Consider the following 19,986-nt stretch of genomic DNA (forward strand, 5'->3'; position numbering starts at 1 on the left):
CACCCAGGCGCCCCAAAACCCTCTACTTTTAATTTGCAATGGCAACCAGAACCTAATACATCAAAATACACATAAAGAAACAGTTCAGAAAGTGAATGGAAGTGTTCAGATGGAAAGCCTATGTGCTCCAGGAGCAAAGAAGAGAATCTACACTGTATCTGGGAGGCATTTGTGACTCCTCCAGGTTTTTATGGCACTTCTGGTTTAATACCACAGATCTAGTACCCCTATCTACATATCCATAATATTTATTTACATATTCAAACACCACAGTAAGGTCCTAAAAAGAAAAGAATTCAAAATGAAGTATTCAGATAAAAGTGATACAGGTTCAGAATAAGACCACTATATTCTTTTTTGTCTTCAATAGCTCACAAGCAGTAAAAAGAAAGAATCCAATGGAAGTAATAGAAATAATCAAATTAGTTCAGAGGTAATAAATAATCAACTGGACAATATTTGGCACAATAATGAAAAGGAAAGGTATCACTTTTTATACCAGAATATGGACATTTCTTTTGGAGGTAAATTTTAATATAATAAAATCAACACATAATTGTCTAACATGCTATTTCTATACAGAGAAATCTCATTAGTTACTGAATATCAAAAACACTGGGAAAAAATTTAACTATTTTTTTAATTCATGGCTGAGTAATGGTAAATAAATGGAAACAGCTGAAGGCAAATAGTGAAATTCCACACCAAAATTTAGACTGGGAATTGGTAACTGTCCTAAAGACATTTCCCCATCCCTGAAAGCCTACAAGGGCCCCAGTTTTAAGGAGCTATGTCTACTGGAATTACAAGGTTTGGGACTGTATTAGTCTCCTCTGACTGCCGTAACAAAATACTACAGATGGGGTAGCTTCAACAAAAGAGATCTGTTATCTCAGAGTTCTGGAGGCAGTGAGTCCACAATCATAATTCCAGAAAATTCAATTTCTGGTGAGGCTTGCAGATGGCCAATTCTTGCTGTGTCCTCATATGAACTTTTCTCTGTGTGCAAGTGGAGAGAGAGTGCTGTTGTCTCCTCTTTTTATAAGGATATGGTGTCATGGAATTAGGGCCCCACTGCATTTAATCTTAATTACCTCCTTAAAGGTGCTATCTCCAAATGCAATCACATTGGGGGTTTGGGCTTCAACATATTAATTTGGTGGGACACAATTCAGTTCATAACAGGGACTGAGCTGGATGAACAGTAGGACTGATGAACCCCCAAAGGGTATCACTCACAATGAGAAGACTAGAATGTACCTCACTGTGCCCATCTTTACTCCAAGTAGATCTGTGAAGGGGAAAAAAGTCTCCTCTAGGAATGTGAACACTCACATATGTTTGAGGATGGAGTTCACACTACTTGTGAGTAAGTGTGTGTGCATGTGTGTGTGTACACACTGAAAGACGGGGGAGACAGAGGGAGGAAGCCCAAGATGAAAACCGAAGTGATCCAGGGTTGGTCATGCCCCAAGAAATAAATGGTAGTTCAAGAAAAAGAAAAACAGTATCTTCTCTATGGGAACATATTTTAAATAGAAATTCCCCAAAATAAAGTTTAGAAGAATACCAACTCAACCAGAATCACTGATCTTATTAGAAAACAAATCACCATAGTTGTTTCAGACAAAACAACATACAACAAATTGTAGATTTAAAGCCATAGAAAAGGAGAAAAATATGAAATTATCATATATAGAGCATAAGTACATATAATATGTTTTAAGAAAAGAAAAAGAGGAAATAATGGAACTATCCCGAATGACCAGGAATGTTTGAGAAAGAAAGAAACAATACTTTGGAATTGAAAAAAACAACTGCAATTAAAAACTCAACAGGTTATAATAAATACGTTAGAGATGGTGAGAATACAAGTATTAGGGAAACGGAAAACAGACTTATCCAGAATTCAACACACTGAAGAAAAAGAGACGGAAAATATGAAAGAGATATAAAAGAGATACAAAGAACAGAGTGTGATGATTTCCTAAAGGAGAGAACAGAGAGAATGAGCAATATGCAATACTTAAAAGAGATAACGGTTGAAAAATTTTCAGAATTTATGAAAAGCACTAATTTTCAGGTTTAGGAAGCTCAATGAATGTGTACAGGATAATAAATTTAAAAAATAAAAAATACTGGAATTAAAATTTTAAAAAAAGAAACCCACAGCTAGACACATTGTATTACAATGACTTTAATTATAAAACACCGAAGATAGAAACTGTAAACAATGTGAGAGAAGAGACAGGTAGCTTCAAAGGAATACTGATCAGTCTACAACTATGATTTCAGACTTAACAGTGGAAGGAAGAAGACAATGAAAGAATATCACTAAATACTGAGAGAAAATAACCATCAATCTAGAATTGTAGAGCCAGCTACCTTTCAAGGACAGTAAAATGATAAACTGTGGGTAGGTCTAAATAAATACTGACTGTATAAAATAAATAGCTATTTTTGGAGTTAAACTGATATAAATTAAAATTCTAGATACTAAATAAGGAATCAAACTTTGTTCAAAAGTCTCTGTTGTTTAGGAAGACAGTAAAGAATAACTTTGGATTTTGTTAACTATGCAGATTAAATTTCTTGGTAAGCACTAAAAGTTAAAAATTGAGTTTTACCTTCTAAACTAGTAAAGGGAGAACAAACGGGGAAACAAAATGAAAATTATAAGAAAGAAAAAAAAAAAAACCAAAACAAAACAACGGGCAGTGAGGAAACCAAAAAGGTAGGACAAAGGCACAAAAGATGCAGCAACATGGATGGGACTGGAGGAGATTATGCTAAGTGAAATAAGTCAAGCAGAGAAAGACAATTATCATATGGTTTCACTCATTTATGGAACATAAGAAGTAGGAAGATCCGTAGGAGAAGAAAGGGAAGAATGAAATAGGGGTAAACAGAGGGGGAATGAACCATGAGAGACTATGGACTCTGGGAAACAAACTGAGGGCTTCAGAGGGGAGGGTGGTGGGGGATAGGGATAGGCCAGTGATGGGTATTAAGGAAGGCACGTATTGCTTGGTGCACTGGGTGTTATACGCAAGTAATGAATCATGGAACACTACGTCAAAAACTAATGATGTACTGTATGGTGACTAACATAATAAAAATTATTATTAAAAAAATAAAAATAAAAAATAAAACAAAAAAATGAATCCTAATACATTAATAATTTCAACAAATTTAAATAGATTAGATAGGAAAAAAATCCAGTTATAATTTTTAAGTTACAAATACTAACCAGCTGATGTGTGTAGCCTATATAAATTAAAACCAAAAAAAACAGACTTAAAAGCAATAAAAAATGAAATAAAAACACTACTAGAAATAGAGGCTATGACAACAAGATTCAATTCTAAGCTTGGAAGATAAAAAATTCTGAAGTTGTATGTACCTAACAACAAAGCTTCAAATTATAGACAACAAAAATTGATAGCATTATAGGAAGAATTAGAAAACTCACTAAAGTACGAAATGTGAACACATCTCAGAATCTGAGGGATTACGGAGAGAGAAAACAACAGTAAAACAGATAACCTGAACAACACAGTATGGTTGGTCTAATGGATATCCAACAACTGGAAAACAGCATATGTTCAAGTGCTAATGAAACCCAAAAACTAACAATATTTTAGGTCATAAGGCAAATAACAAATTTCAACATGTCAGTCTTATACCAACCTATGCTCTAACCACAATCCAACTAAAGCATAAATCAATAACAAGAACAATTTAAAAATCTACAGGTTAAAAAATGAAAAAAACATCCAACAAATATGTAAATCAAAAAAAGAAATCATAATGAAAACTAGAAAACACTTAGACCTTAAAAACAAATATTTTTATGATACTTTAAAAAGGTAGAACGTTACTTCACCTGATCATTACAAAATAATCCTGTAAGCTACACAGAACCCATATTATCTCCGCTCAACAGCATAAACAGCAATGTTGTAAACTATGCAATTACTGAAGTTAATGTTTACATGTAAATAAAATATCTATCAAAAGTGATTTGGAAAATGGGAACTATAAGTGAAAATATTAAGGGGAAGGCAAACCAACTGTCTCTTTTACACAGTATGTTGATTCGCGAACAAAGTTACAAAGAAAGAATTTACTATCTTAATGTTTACAGTTCAAAAAGCTTACCAATTCATTTTGGTTTAAGAAGTCCTTTAGATCCTTACATAAAATATACAAACTTAGACAGTATTTATTATTCATATGAGAGGAACAAACACTATCAGAAACCTTTGCTCCACAAGTGGTGTAACCACAGTTAAGAGCACATTTGCTCTCACACAGTCCTGACTTCTTGGTCACAGCATCTGTTCAAATGGTGCGCTGGCAATTAATAGCATTCCGAAAACTGCCTACAGTACAAAGGGAATTTTCATTTAAGGTTCCCCTCCCTTTTCATGTGTGGGCTATTTTTGGAAGTATGGTTTTATTTTTTTCCATCCACTGAAAGAGAATTAAGAAAATTCCAACATGCCTTAGTGTCAGCAAGTGCTCTTTTTAGTCCAGGTACCAGAGAATGATTGATGAACCTGTCAAGCCTACAGTAGCGGACAGAGAAAGTTGGCAGAAGTTCAGTGTTATTGAAAGAAATCTCAAATACTTATTTCATCTCCTCTATTAACTTTAATCACATTTTCAACATGCAGCCAAGAATGAAGCTTTGACAGTAAGCCATAAATTTACACAAGCAAGCATTGTCACTTTTCTGCAGTAGCAACACTGAGATAACACAAGAGAGTTGGGTATTTTCTTTCTTGTGCCTTTCTTTACTGGAGAGCAATAAAAAATATTCGAAAGATTTATCCATACCTCGAATTCATTTGCCATAAATCTAAGAAATTATTGCATTTAATTTTGCTTGGTTTATGGCAAATAAAAAAATCAACGGAGTTTCTCAATTAGACTGTTAAATGCAGATTTTTAAAAGATCACAGTGATGACAGAATTGGTACATGTTTCATCATAATACACCTGCTTATGAGAACAGACGTTAAACACTAAAAAAGGATTTACATTTAACATGGATCATTTGCCATGTGGGCAAACACTTCTGGTTTACTCAGAGCCAGAATCTTTATATGGTTCCAGAGGGACTCCTTGGCAGATTTTGCTGATTACTCATTAAACAGTTGAAACATGTATAGACATTATTTATCTTACAAAGCTTACCCACAGCAAAAGAGACACAAAAATGAGGTAAATACTATGGACAAGATTATGGTTCTTGGAAAGGCTAAACGTCAAATGTATTTTTGGTAAGCTTTTCCTTCTAAGTATGTTTTAAAAGCTGAAAATATTAAGTGCTGGGAGGCCACAACACTTAACAAGTGTGTTTTGTCATTCAGTGAAATACATGGCATTATGCCGTACTGCAAAATCTGTAACCTTTCCCAGTGGGCGGTTCAAAGACCAACGTGGCCATCTTTGCCTCAGGAGAGAAAAGGTTTTGCCTCTCACCTCTCTTAAATATGATCTCCGCTCCAAAGACAGTTGTTTTGTCCACATTCCTCATGGAATAATACTGTATACATTCTTCCAATAGCCAAGGACGTTATGAGATAGCTATTCTATCTGCCTTCTAAGCCACAATAACTAAAATTCACCCTGTATGAGAATGAATTAAATTTTTCTAAGAAGTCTATACTTACAGTTCTCTGAGATAATCAATGGAAAAGACACCCAATTCTGATTAACAAAAAGCAAACTTATCCCATTTTTCCTCCTATCCTCCCCATTCAAATAATCATATATAGGCACTTAAAACTGGAAAGATGTAGCACTCTTCTTCTATTAAACACTTAATTAAGACTCCAGTAGAACTTTCTTTCTTCTGATATGAGTGCCATTGAGTATATTGCTAAGCTTGAAGCAGAGGCTAAATGGTTTAGTGGGAACAGTTTTTTGGGGGGAAGTCAATGTTCTCTTATTAAATTGTCACGGTTGTGGTTAAAGTTCTTAAAAGGTTGAAAATTTTGCTAGGTCCTTCTCCATCTCGGCATATTGTTCTTTAAGCCTTTCCATGGCTTTTCTGTGCTCTTCATCCACTTCAGCCTGTCTGCTGTGTTGTTCTTTCATGAAATCTTCCCACTGGGTTATATGCTGTTTTTCACTAGCTATTAAATGGTCATTAAGAATCTGAGAAAAGAAATTTGAAAGTCACATGACATTTTCCAGACAATTATTCTTCTATGCAGTAGAGACAAACATAACTTTACCTCTTGACATTTGGCTACTACTGCAATCGGCTTGAAAGTCACAATGCTAAAATTGCATTACAGTTTTAATATCCAACAAGAACATGACAAATCAGAAACATCTAAGGCTTCTCTACTATGACTGAACATGGACGGGTAATCATATTTCTGAAATTTCAATAATATCTAGTATCTTTAAATGACGAAATCAAATACAATCCAAGTAAATTTTCATGCCTCTATTTCTTCTCAAATTCCACTTAACTGTATATAATTTTTAAATCAACTGTAAAGAATATATGCCAAAAGAATCATTATGAGAAATCAAGGTGCATATCTTACATAAAATACTTTAGACGCATTAAAAAAGATTTTAAATTTAAAAAAGCTTTTAAATCTAAAGAAAATTTGGATACATAGGTTATTAATCACTGGAAGAGAACTCAAGACATCTCTTCTGGTTCAGTTCCATTCCTTAAAGTAAATAAACACCAAAAGCATCTGTGCAAATATCTTAAGTTCTTCTTAAGATGTTCCTTAATATTTCTACATGAAGATGAAAAAATTTTGACTACCAAAACAATAAAGTTAAACCAATGTATAAGTGATAAAGGTATAACTTTAGTACAATTTCAATTATCTCTGAATATGCACAACAAAGAAAAGCTAAACAGGAAAAGAGAATATGAAAAATACCTTTATATTCCTGTCTTAAATGTTCTACATACATGTCTTCAGAAGTTTGGATACAGACTAAGTAACAAACAAAAACTGTGACAGACACAAACCATAAAAACTTATAAAGCCCCTAAAGTCATGATAAATCCCAGCACTCTAATGAAAACAGGACACCTGGTATACTCGGATACTGGTGCCCAGATGCTTGGTCACACCAAAAAGATAGCTAAGAGGAAAAAGATGGGAACTGTGTTTTCATGCTGTCATCATGTCCTTGCTGCTCCATTCTCTCTCTTCTGAGATGATGATAAGCAGGATGAAAAGGTGGATAACCCATCACTCTCTAAGTATCTATGAAACACATGTTTTTGCTACCTGTTTTGCATATCTTATCTATTCCTAAAAACTGCTCTTATAAAATTATATTATTTTCACTTTACAGATGAAGAAATTAAAGTTTAAGGACAGTAAATGTATTTCTCCATGGTCACTCAGCTATTAAGCTGTAGATTCAAACTTAGATCTTTGTGACACCCTTTTTTACCCAAAGCGTGAATTGGACCTTTTCAGAGGAAGGTTTACACAGGTAGCGGAAGAGTCTCTTTTACAAGACAAAAACAACTATTATAAGAGCTTTTCCCTACCAATCTGACTTTCCTTTGCAAGGAGGCTTTTCAACTGAAAAGAGGTTGGAGGTGTCTGAAGTTTGTGTAAAAGTCAAACATTCCCCCAAAATACGTGCCATGGACTCCTGGGATCTGCACAGGAACTACAGTGGTGGGGAGAGAGGGTTAGGGAGGGGTTTGCTGATGCAATAAATTTGGGAAACAGGTTAAACAAAATTCAAAACTTTACTTTTTAACTTCTCAGCCTCATGGATCGTAATTCTCCAAAAGATGAATAAAACATGAAGAGGTCATTAAATTCTTTTCATGGAACTTTGGCAAAAACTATTACATTCTAAGAGAAAAGCCACAGTCAGACTAAAGAGAGAAGAAAATGCAAATAAACTTTCTCAGAATGGGATCCTGCTTTAGCTGTAAATTACTTTTTAATAAATACAGAAAATACTAAACACGTACACTCAGATGTTGTTTAACAGATTTTTCTTTTTATTCTTTTAAGATATGCACCATAATTGGTTCAGCTGACCCTGTGATTTGGACCACAAGGCAACAGCCTTGATTCCACTTCCCATCAGAGAGCACTTTTTCCAGTGCAACTCAATGGAAAAATGATGATTTGGGAAGCATATAAACCTCACTTCAAATTCTGGTTCACTTGCTACCAGCTGCATGACCCTGAGCAAGTTAAAGTTTCTTTAACTTTAAAATGAGGAAAATAATACTTTACACTCATAAATAAATATTTATGAAGACCAGAGGTAATACATGTGAAGTTCCTAGCTCAGAGCCCGTGGAACTTAATGAAAATTAAATATCACTATTATACAAATTATAAGCAAAACATCTAGAAGATCAAATCACTTTTTATCCTCCCCATTTTTTGTCCTTTAATTTTAATAATTTATTTTTTTAAGACTTTATTTATTTGAGAGCGAGCACACGCACGCATGTGTGCGTGAGTGGGGGGAGGGGTAGAGGGAGAGGGAGAAGCAGGCTCCCCACTGGGCCGGGAGCCCAACCCAGGGCTAGATCTCAGGACCCTGAGATGACCTGAGCCGTCTGCTTAACCGACTGAGCTACCCAGGCACTCCCAGTTTTAATAATTTAATTTCAGCAATAGATTCTTATAATAATTTGAACAATACAGGCAACTCAAATAAAAGTGCGTTTCCCCTTCCCATTCCTCCTTGAGGATTCTACTATTTACCATCTGGCCCTAAGAAAAGACTCTAAGATGTCACTAAATATCAGTATGTCTATTTTGTAATTTCAGAATATTATGACTAAAAATATCCAATTAGCTTTTTCACATAAGATAGGTCACTTCTTGGCCTCACAGTTCAGGGTGAAAAGAAGCTGAATGCTGACTACTCTCTAATCCAGTTGAAAATCTAGTCTTGCTTTCTTATCAAGAAGTTCTTGAAATCACTCTTATTTTATTTTGGCCTCCCACTTTTACGAAAAGTAAGTGCTATGTAATCTTGCACTCTTCTTAACAATCAGTAAAGAAAAGGAAAGGGCAATTCATACATTCATGTCCTGACAATACCATATTCTTTACATACATAAATAAAATTTGACTACCTGGAAATAACATCTATCTGAAATTTAGTTGAGAACAATATGGTAAAACTTTTAATCCACCAAAGAAAAAAAAGATACCCAAAAAAAGATACCAAAAAGTCCAATTACAAATACTGCGGTATTCATAAAAAGCTCTTTTGATTCTGAATCAACATACCTTACTTTATACACAATTCTAGCCATGTTAATTAACTGGCTTCCAAAAGTACACCATATTAAAGGTCACAAATTAGGAAAAAAATGCTGGTAAATAAGATAGGAAGAAATGATAGGCATCAGCCTTATGGGGAAGGAAAACAGAGATACAGAAACTTAGAACACACAATATTTGAGGGCATTTGGTATAGAGGAACTCTCCTTAATTCCCTGAGGACACCCCCACAAGCACCATAATGTAAAACTGCCTATTCTTAATAATTCCTAATTCATAAAGAAATTTAGCCCATAACATGTAATAATTTTTAATGAAAACCACAAAAGTACGAAATATATTTTCAAAGATTTCTCCCAAAAATAAAGTTATAAAAGTGTGTGCTTAAGGAGATGAAACCTCTGCTTTGTGGTAAACTTGGTTAGATGGAATGTTTCATTTTCTAAGATTCTTAGATAAAGTTTTATTGTATGTAACAGCAGCAAAATTCCTAATTAACTGTATCTTACATATATCACTTGGGCAAAAAGTTAAAAAGTATTCTACAACAAGAGTGAAGGTTGTCCTAGGGTATAGCTATTCAAAATGTAAGGAAATGCAAGCTGGCCAGCTGCTTAATCGAAAGCAGCACATAAGCCCCGTCCAACAACCGCCACAATACTTCCTCAACTCCACTGAAGCCGTTCTAACGTCAGCGCGCGCCCCAGTTCATACATGAGGAAGTTACAGAAGCCAAGGACTTAGCCCGAACTGCCAACGAATCTGTTCACAACTACAAAGAACGTTCAGAAATAAGGAAAAATCTTTTATAAACACTAATAAGCTAAAACTGCAGACCATCATCACCCCTGCACATCACTTTCAGAAACAGCCAATTCTGCTTTTATGTTCAAGAAATGGGGTTCTACTGAGATTTAGTCTGAAATAAGTGTTCCTTTAATTAAAACACATTTGAAAAACAATGATCCTATCTCACTGTAGTTACAGTCAAACAACTTCATACAAGTCTGATAGGAAATGATAGTTCCCCTACATACATACTAGATCTTTTCTCTAGTATCCTTTTTCCCAGTATTATTAATAGTACAATGAGTACTAAAGATTATTTCCTGATGTTCGTACAAACATATTTCTTTAGTAACAACAAAATGAAGTCACATTACATATGATGGTCTGCAGCTTTCCCTTTTCAGTAATGATATAATATGTACCGGGGCACAGCAACAGCAGGAGGGTGGGAGGGCTCTGCCCTGGGTGCAAGCAATAAGACGGTGTATTGTCTGGAGAGAATTTACATCAATGACACAAACAAATGAAAGACTGCTTTTCATCATCACCAGGCACTGACAATACTGAAAAATGTCAGTGATAATACTCTTAAACCAAAAATCTTTTTTTGGTCTAAAGCTCTAAACAATTACTGAGGTTATTGTTGAATTTTAATAATATGTTTCAAATTAACAGATTTTTATTGTTTATCCTTTAATAAATTTTGCATTTTACACTGAAGTTAATTCAGAGGACTTCCAGTTACATAACCAGTCCCAGACAAAGATGAAGTTGGCTATACATGTTTATTTCCAAAGTAAATTCCAAATAGTCCAGAATCACTTCAGCTTTCTTTAGACACTTAGACCCTCCAACCCCTGGGTAATTAAATATTATTCCACTTAAACAATGAGAGTAGAGCAAATGCAGATAAAATCTGAATCAGTTCAAATCCATTATTCTATATTACCATTTTTTTGTACTTAAATTTGTGTATGTTTTCATTTATATCTAAAATTTTTATACTGTGGGGACATTGGGAGCTATTAGAATGATTGCCAAAGAAAAAGGACAGTATTGCAATTTCTAGAATTTACTGTGACATGCATGTGACTTTTATGAAGCTCTTCCAGACTTACTTTTATGTTTAAAACTTCTCTGAACTATATATCTATTGCTTCATGTGAAAGAAATTTTTCAAAATTATAGTAAAAAAGCATTTTTAATCAATTGTGAATCCAAATAGATTAATAAATCTGTCTATACTATTTAATTTGAATAGTCAAAGATCAAATTCAATGAGGTTATTAACAAATCTGCTTACTATAATATTATTATTCATTACCATAACAGACCAATATGTAGGTAACAGTTTTTTTCTTGTTTCCCCCCCAAAAAAATTAATGTACTTAAATTTATTAATCTCTTAATTTTTTTCTTTGGTGTTACATTACTTTTTAAGTTTTTTATTTTTTTACTGGTATGACTACATACATGAAGTTAAAAACAATACCACCTGCATTTTTGTTCTTGACATTATTCTTTAACATCAGGTTTATTATTAAACATAATTTTGTTGGGAGGAGTGTTAAAAAACGGTCTATTCTAGGGGTCAAATATGGTATGTATGCTGCTCCTACGTAGACATATTTTCAAGGCCACACACTGAGAACAAGGTAGAATCAAGAGTAAAAAATCCAGTTTTCTACTCTTTTTGCTATATAATGTTGTTTAAACCAAATATATTAAACTACTAGTCTCAGGATTAGCAATGTTTTAAAAAATGACAGAAACTAACAAGTATTTCACATTCCAATTTCAAAAGTAATTAAGAGCTTTAAATAAAACTGACTGAATATGACTGAAAGGGCAGGAAAAAATCTATAGGCACACACTGTGAACCACTCAGGGATTTACATGTGGGGCTCCTGCTAATTTTCAAAACAAAAGTGCAACTAACTTTGAAATAGTTTTTCTTTTTCTAGCAAGAGTTTATGAGAGCAGGTGATATTAAAAATCAAGTCACACCAGAACCAGATGAGTTTACTGGTGAATTCTGCTAAACATTTAAAGAAGAATTAATACTAATCCTCCTCAAACTCTTCAAAAAATTTGAAGAGGAGGGAAGACTTCCCAACTCATTCTATGAGGCCAGCAATGTCCTAACACCAAAGCCAGATGAAGATACTATAAGAAAAAAGAAGTGCAGATTAATATTCTTGATGAATACTGATATAAAATCCTCAATAAATTACTAGCAACTGAGTTCAACAGCATATTAAAAGGGTCATACACTACTTTGTTCTTGGAATGTAAGGATGGTTCAAAACACATGAGAATCAATGAATAAAATATACATCAACAGAATGAAGGGGAAAAAACCACATCGATCATCTTAATCTAATGCAGAAAATGTATTTGTCAAAGTTCAAGACCCTTATATGGTAAAAAAAACCACAAGCTAGTAATAGAAGGAAACTATCTCAACACAATAAAGGCCAGTATGTGAAAAACTTGCAGCTAGCATCATATTCGACAGCAAAAAACTGAAAGCTCTCCCTCTAATATCAGAAATTTTGCTTTTGCCACTTCTACTCAACACAGTATTAGAAGTCCTAGCCAAGGCAGTTAGTTAGGAGAGAAAAAAAGAAGGTATCCAAATTGGAAAAGAAGAAGTAGAAGTATCTGTCCCTACAGATAAGACCCATGGTCTTACATGTAGAAAACCATAACGTTCCACAAAAAAAACCTACTAGAATGAATAAACTCAGCCAATTTGCCAGATACATAAGCAAAACTCAAAAATCAGTTGGTTTTCGAGGCGCCTGGGTGGCATAGCAGTTGGGCGTCTGCCTTCAGCTCAGGGCGTGATCCCGGCGTTGTGGGATCGAGCCCCTCATCGGGCTCTTCCGCTATGAGCCTGCTTCTTCCTCTCCCCAGCTTGTGTTCCCTCTCTCACTGGTTGTCTCTATCTCTGTTGAATAAATAAATAAAATCTTAAAAAAAAAAAAATCAGTTGGTTTTCTACATACTAACATTGAACAATCCAAAAAGGATATTAAGAAAATTCCATTTACAATAGCATTGAGAAGAATATTTGGGAATGAATTTAACCAAGAAGGAAAAAGACTTGTACACCAATAACTAGAAAACATTCCTAAAAAAGAAATTAAAGACGTAAGTCAATGGAAAGTCACCTCCTGTTCATGGATTGGAAGACTTAGTATAGTTAAGATGTCAGTACTACCCAAAGTGATCTGCAGGGTCAATGGAATCCGTATCAAAATCCCAATGATGTTTTTCACAGAAACAGAAGAATACATCCTAAAAGTCATATGAAATCTTAAGTGACACCAAGTAGCCAAAACAATCCTTGAAAAAAAAAATGAAATTGGGGGTCTAGCACCGTATTAACCATGTGTTCATAAGGCTTTGACAACTGGGACCTTACTAACCCTGGAAAGACTGTCCCTTCCAGGGCTAGCCTATTCCTAGAGATAGGACTCATGACTCCCCTGTGAGTGTACCTTTTATATGCAAGCCAACCAAACGAAAACCCACACCCCAACTACCTTTACTGGGCTGTCACTCTGGGCCACTACCGACCTGCCCTAATCACACAAGGCCAGACAGCTAGGGACAGCCCCTATCCCTCAGAGCCTGCTGAAATTAGCCAATCCTAAATCTGCTAACACTGTCTCACACATTCCTTCCTGCTGAAACCATAATAACCTGTTTTCCCCCCTCTCTCTGCCTCCTGACTAACCTTGATGTGTCCTCATATGGTCCTGTGTGGCACAGCATGCATCCTCCTCCTGAGAACTATGACTAACAGACAATCTTTCCATGGCAGGTATCCCCTTATTGGTCTTACCATATCTAATAATAAAACCTACATTTGATAAAATACATTTCTTGATTTCAAAACCTACCACAAAGCTGCTGGGTTGATGTTAAAACAGTGCGGTACTGGCATACAGAAGAACACAGAGACCACCGCAACAGAAGAACTCAGAAATAAACCCTTGCATATATGGTCAAGGGATTTTTGATAAGGGGGTCAAAATCATTCAATAGGGAAAGGGCAATCCTTTCAACAAATGGTGCTGGGAAACTGGATATTCACATGCAAATATAAAATGAAAATGGACCTTTACACCTTGCATCATACAAAAATTAACTCAAAATAGGTCAAAGATCTAAATGTAAGATCTAAAACTATAAAATTCTTACAAGACAACAGGGGGAAAGCTTTATGACATTGGATTTGGCAATAATTTCTTGGCTATCACACCAAAAGCATAGGCAACAAAAGTAAAAGTAGATAAACTGAACTTCATCAAAATTAAAAACTTTTATGCATCAAAGGACACTATCAACAGAGTGAGAGTCAATCCACAGAATAGGAGAAAGTATTTCCAAATCATATATATGATAAGGAATTAATATCCAAAACACAAAAAGAACTCCTGTAACTCAACAACAACAAAACCAAATAACCTGATTAAAAAATGGGCAAAGGGCTTGAATGAACATTTCTACAAAGATATACAAATAGCCAATAAGCAAAGGAAAAGATACTCACCATCACTAATCATTAAAGAAATGCAAATCAAAACCACAATAAGATACCATCTCACACCCATTAGAGCTGCTGCTACCAAAGAAACAGAAAATAACAAGTGTTGACAAGGATGTAGAGAAAATGGAACACTTATGCACTGTGGATGGGACTACAGAATGGTGCGACTGCGGAAAACAGGATGGTGGTTCCTCAGAAAATTAAAAATTAATTGCCATTTCATCCAGTAATTCCACTTCTGAGTATATACCCAAAAGAACTGAAGGCAGAGTTTTGAACAAACAGGTGTACGCTCGTTAATAGCAGTATTATTCACAACAGTGAAAATGTGAAAGCAACCCAAGTATCCACAGACGAATGAATACACAAAATACAGAATATACATATAATGGAATACCAGTCATCCTTAAAAAGGAATGAAATTCTGATATTGGCTACAACAAAGATGAACACTATATTAAAGAAATAAGCCACTGACAGAAAGAGAAATGTTGTATGGTTCCACTTAGCACAGGTACCTAGACTAGTCAAATTCTAGAGACAGAAAGTGGAGTGGTGGTTGCCAGGAATAAAGGAAGGGGGAGTGGGGAGTTAGTGTTTAACAGGTACAGAGTGTCAGCTGGGGAAGACGAAAAGTTCTGGAAATGGATGGTAGTGATGGTTGTAGAGCAACATGAATGTGCTTAATGCCACAGAACTGCACACTTAAAAAGAGCTAGAATGGTAAGTTTTATGTTATACGTATTTTATCACAGCAAAAAAATTCTCACATCAGGTTTCAGAGGGTTCTTTCTAAATGAAATCAGTGGCATTCTTAAATGAGTGGATAAATTTGTTTTTCTTAAGATAAAATTAGAAAATGCCAACTTTAAAAGAAAATGAAGAGAAAGTTTATAAATGAACTACAACTGTGCGCACAGTATTTAGCTGTGATGACTTTGTCTCTTTCTACAAGAGAGAAATAGTAATAAAACACTGGCTTACATATATCTCATTAGAGATAAACTTAAAGAGAAGCCAATCCTGAGGTCAAACTATGTCTAGGAACAGGTCTATAAATGAACTCTGGGATACATTATAAAACCAAAATTTTGCATATATTGCAGTCTAAGCCAGTGATTCTTAACTAGGGGGGGTGGATTTTAACACCCTCTTGCCGCTCAAATTTGTGGTTATCACAGGTTGGGGGAAGAGCTACTGGCATCTAGTGGGTAAAAGCCAAAGATGCTTCTAAACATCCTACAAGGGGCGCCTGGGTGGCATAGCGGTTGAGCGTCTGCCTTCGGCTCAGGGCGTGATCCCGGCGTTATGGGGTCGAGCCCCATATCAGGCTCCTCCGCTATGAGCCTGCTTCTTCCTCTCCCACTCCCCCTGCTTGTGTTCCCCCTCTCACTGGCTGTCTCTATCTCTGTCGAATAAATAAATTTAAAAAATCTTTAAAAAAAAATTAAAAAATAAACATCCTACAAGCACAGGCCAAGCTGCCATGACAAAGAATTATCTGTTCCAAAATGTCCACAGCGCAGAGGCTGAGACACCCTGGCCTCCGGGAAAACTCTGAATAAGCCAACTAAGGCCTAAACATCAAACATCTGTCAGTAATACACTGTCATTAATTTTACCTGGGCCTTATATCAAAAAATAAAAAAGAATTTACTTCAGTAGCAAGTGTCAGAATAACAGCCATCAGTAATGATCTTAAACAGACTACTACACTGATCTATTCCTTTGTATTTTCAAACTCTATAACAATGTATATGCTATTTCACTGCTTTCATGAAAAAAATCACGCAGGGGTGTAACTAAATCTAGTAAATATCTGCAGACAACATGAATCAAAGGATTCGTATTGATTATTATCTCTAGCTGGTCAGAATATGGCTTCAAAAGCTGATACGTGTACATGAGCCTAAGTTTAAACTACTGACAGGTATTAAGAGCTCGTTTCCCTTGATGGTATATTTTTAAGTCAGTGAATTTTCTGAACTAGTTGTATTTTCATTTCACTTCTTTTAATGCTAGCTTCCAAAACTGCCACTTTGTACTAGAGGGTAGTTTTCAAGACATATGTCAAATAACTGGGGAATGTGCATTTATTGTTCTTCTGAATGTACTTTTAGGTATCAATTGTGGGAAGTGTAATTTAGATGAATGACGTTTATCATAATTTACTTCCCACAGAATTCCACATATTGTCTTGACATAAAAGAATTAAAGATTAATGGCAATAGTCTATTTTACTCCATTTACTACTCCCATCTTTCTTTGTTCTGAGAGCCATTCAAATTATAAAATGTAGCCAACAGTATAGCCAAGGGGAACAATTAACATGAGACTATAAAGCCCAGCGAGAGGTCGATTTTGCTTTATACACATTTGCTAGATGAAAATCTAAACTTTATGTCTATACCTTTTATATATATGTAATCTGGAACCTCTGCCATGTCAGTTTTGGCAAAAACCTGATACAGCAGTATAAAAAAGGCCCTTAAAGATGCATATTTCAAATGTTCTGTTAACTAGACAAGCACTAAAAAAGAAACAAAGGCTAAAGGTTTATTGACCTGCAGAATATAAAGAATTTTTACTTTTTTCTGAGTACTGTCTGAGAAATGTATCTTTGTATAACATTCAGCTGGTGAATTTTATTAAACTATCTTGAGAAAAGAAAATAATCAGAGTGGATTCTTATACATGTAGGCTTCAAAAATGCCATACTAATTCTTAGTGAAACACATTTCAGTACATTCTAAAATACTAATTTTATGTGTGTTCCACATTAAAAAATAGTTCAGTAACATTCTCTGACATAATACCTATAAGAAATATATTTAAGACTAACATAACCCAAGGACTTTATTATTTCTTGAGGCCACTTTTATTCAAACCATGGTAGAGTATCTTAGTATCTTTTAATTTAGGAAATCGTGAATGGGTGGGATTCTCAAGTGCTTCAGCAACTCTAGGAGACCACAGCATGGCTCTTACCCCACACAGTGACTGCCTGCAGCTTAAACAATAATCGAGCTGGCAGGGGAAAATGGGGCCTTCCACTTGGAGTGGGATACAATTTGCAAAGCTGTTTCACATAGATGATAGAATACAATTTACCTGGTAAGTAGAAAAATCAATCTACCAGCTAAGTATAACTGGTATTTATTTTGCAGATGAGGAGCTTGACGCTCAAGGGCTTGTGTAAGGCGTACAGCAAGCCAACAAAGGGAACTACCAGAAGTAGAAGGCTCCAGGTATTTTTTCACCTAAGCCGGTCATTTTCCTACTTATATGCAGTTAATACACCAAATGTGAAAAAGTTCTAAGTGACAAGAGGAACCATTCCAATTACAATTTAATTTTAGGTTGTTAGTTCTGCTCCAAGAGTGACAAGAATTGACATTTTATCACAACCATAACTGTTCTGACAATGTCTTAGGAAGAAAGACCAATCACGTGTGAGTGCATATTCACGTGAATCTGCTTAAATCACATAGTAACATGCTACACAGAACACTTTTTTAATTTTTATTCTGAAAACCAAGAGAATTGCTTATTTACAGTAACAGCCAGTACAGCCAGTGTTCTATCAAATAGCGTTTCTGTTTCTCAAAACCAGAAATGCTCCTGGTGCCCCCAACCACAAATTGTTTAATATAGCATTCAAGATTCTCCACAATCATCTCCAGAAATATCCTTTCAGATACTCTACATAGCAGCTGCATGAGACTACTGACTTCTCACGTCTTTTGTCTTTGCTTACACCCTATCCCTCACCCTACAATATCTCTTACCATCCCTACTCACTGATCAAGGCTGGGCTTGAATGCCACCATCTTCCTAACACATTACTCCTTTTGCCAAGATCCTACAAAGGTCTTTATAACTTGACCACAGCTCTTTATCCTACATGATATCAGTGTTAATGGTTTGGGACTCCTCTACTGGACTGTTAGTTCTTGAGTGTATGAATTGTCTTAAACTTAAACTAAAATCTCATCCCCAGTGGCACCCTGCTAAGTAGAGAACTAAAAAATATCTGCTGTCCAGCCTGGCGTGGCCCATGTGAGCTCCTGTGCCTGCCTATTTACAAAGCTCTCTGGACACTGTGCAAGCACTACAGCCTGACAGACTTCCCAGCCATGGCTTTGTTTTGCCATTTTATCAACATGCGCAGGGGCCCTGCTTCCTGACCCAGCCTGCTAGGACCCTACTTCTACCTGAAACGTCAAGTCCTTTCACTAAGGCCCAATTCACCAAATTACTGAATTTTTAAACTTTGTATCAGTATTTAGAGTTGAACAGAGGGTGTAGAAACTTAAACCCTGGCAAGGTTTATCCCACTATATTTTTATACGGTGCAGATCTGAACTATCATTGTGGATTAACCACAACACATTCCAGAGAAACAGAGATAGTAACACTTGTTGACACCTAAAAGCCATTATATTCAGAGTGATTTAGTATTTTCAACATTTCTTAAAAAGTGTACCTTTATTAGTTTAGAACAATGATTAAGTTATAAAAATACATTATGGAAATTATAAGTGAAAACCACAAATTATCACAGGAACTTAAATTCTTATGCTTTTTTTCCACCTCTGAATTTACTTAAGATATACTTTCAATAAGCAAACCACTATCCAGCAAGTGATTCACATACTCTTAGGGCTATTCATTAAATAACTCACCCACAGGAATAAATGCTTCCTTTTCTAGAAGAAATATACATAACATACTCATCAATGCTTCAAGCTCAAAGAAAAGATTTATATTTCCAATGTGGTGGGTATTTTTTGTTGCCTGTAAAAGTCTTATTCTCTGTTCTAAATCAGACAAATACCACTTTCAGGGAAAAGATGGAAATGTTGAAAAAGAAAAAAAAAAGGTCTGCAATTTGAATTATAAAAATACAGATGGGGTAATCATGTGCTCATACTTCCTTAACATATCGTCAATGAATCAGCCATTTTTAAATCTTTTTAAATCACTGCATAAAGAAAACAAGTTCAGAGATTTTTTTTTAATCAAAAGCAACTGCTAACAATATGATGATAATAATAAGAGTTATAGGCCCCATTAGCCAAATGATCTTTTTACCTTCTTTCGTTCCTGCTCCCTCTGCTGGAGTCTACAGACTGAGTCAGAAGCTGCTTGCACTGAAAGAAAACAGACAATGGGTTTCAGTCCTCAGCCCTTGTTCAAGACTTACCTGAAAAAAAACGAACAAAACAAAACAAAAAAATCAAAACGTGGATTGTTTTAGATCTCAAGAAACTATGCAAAAGTTACTATTTTGGTCATGGTGAGGTGGCTAGAAGGGAAAAAAGAAGTTTTGCCAGTATACTCAGGATGCCGTAATGAGAACCACCATCA

General features: G+C 35.2%; 1 protein-coding gene across 2 annotated transcripts in view; it reads right to left on the reverse strand.

Moving 5' to 3' along the window:
* Positions 1 to 3,204: 3,204 nt before the first annotated feature.
* The window catches only part of BLOC1S5 (biogenesis of lysosomal organelles complex 1 subunit 5), a 45,713-nt gene continuing 28,931 nt past the window's right edge, over positions 3,205 to 19,986 (reverse strand). Inside the window, exons 5-6 of one of the 2 annotated variants that reach the window (XM_087857974.1) lie at positions 19,711 to 19,769; positions 3,205 to 6,168 (exon numbers count right to left, since the gene is read on the reverse strand). In XM_087857974.1, the coding sequence (XP_087714100.1) occupies positions 5,989 to 6,168; positions 19,711 to 19,769 (239 nt within the window). In that variant the 3' untranslated portion in view covers positions 3,205 to 5,988. The remainder of the gene's footprint in view (positions 6,169 to 19,710; positions 19,770 to 19,986) is intronic. The other variant, XM_045811509.2, reaches the window with a different exon arrangement.

The sequence above is a fragment of the Ursus americanus genome, chromosome 32 (assembly GCF_024610735.1).
Source record: "Ursus americanus isolate L20-20 chromosome 32, mUrsAme1.1.p, whole genome shotgun sequence".
NCBI classification, from domain to species: Eukaryota; Metazoa; Chordata; class Mammalia; order Carnivora; family Ursidae; genus Ursus; species Ursus americanus.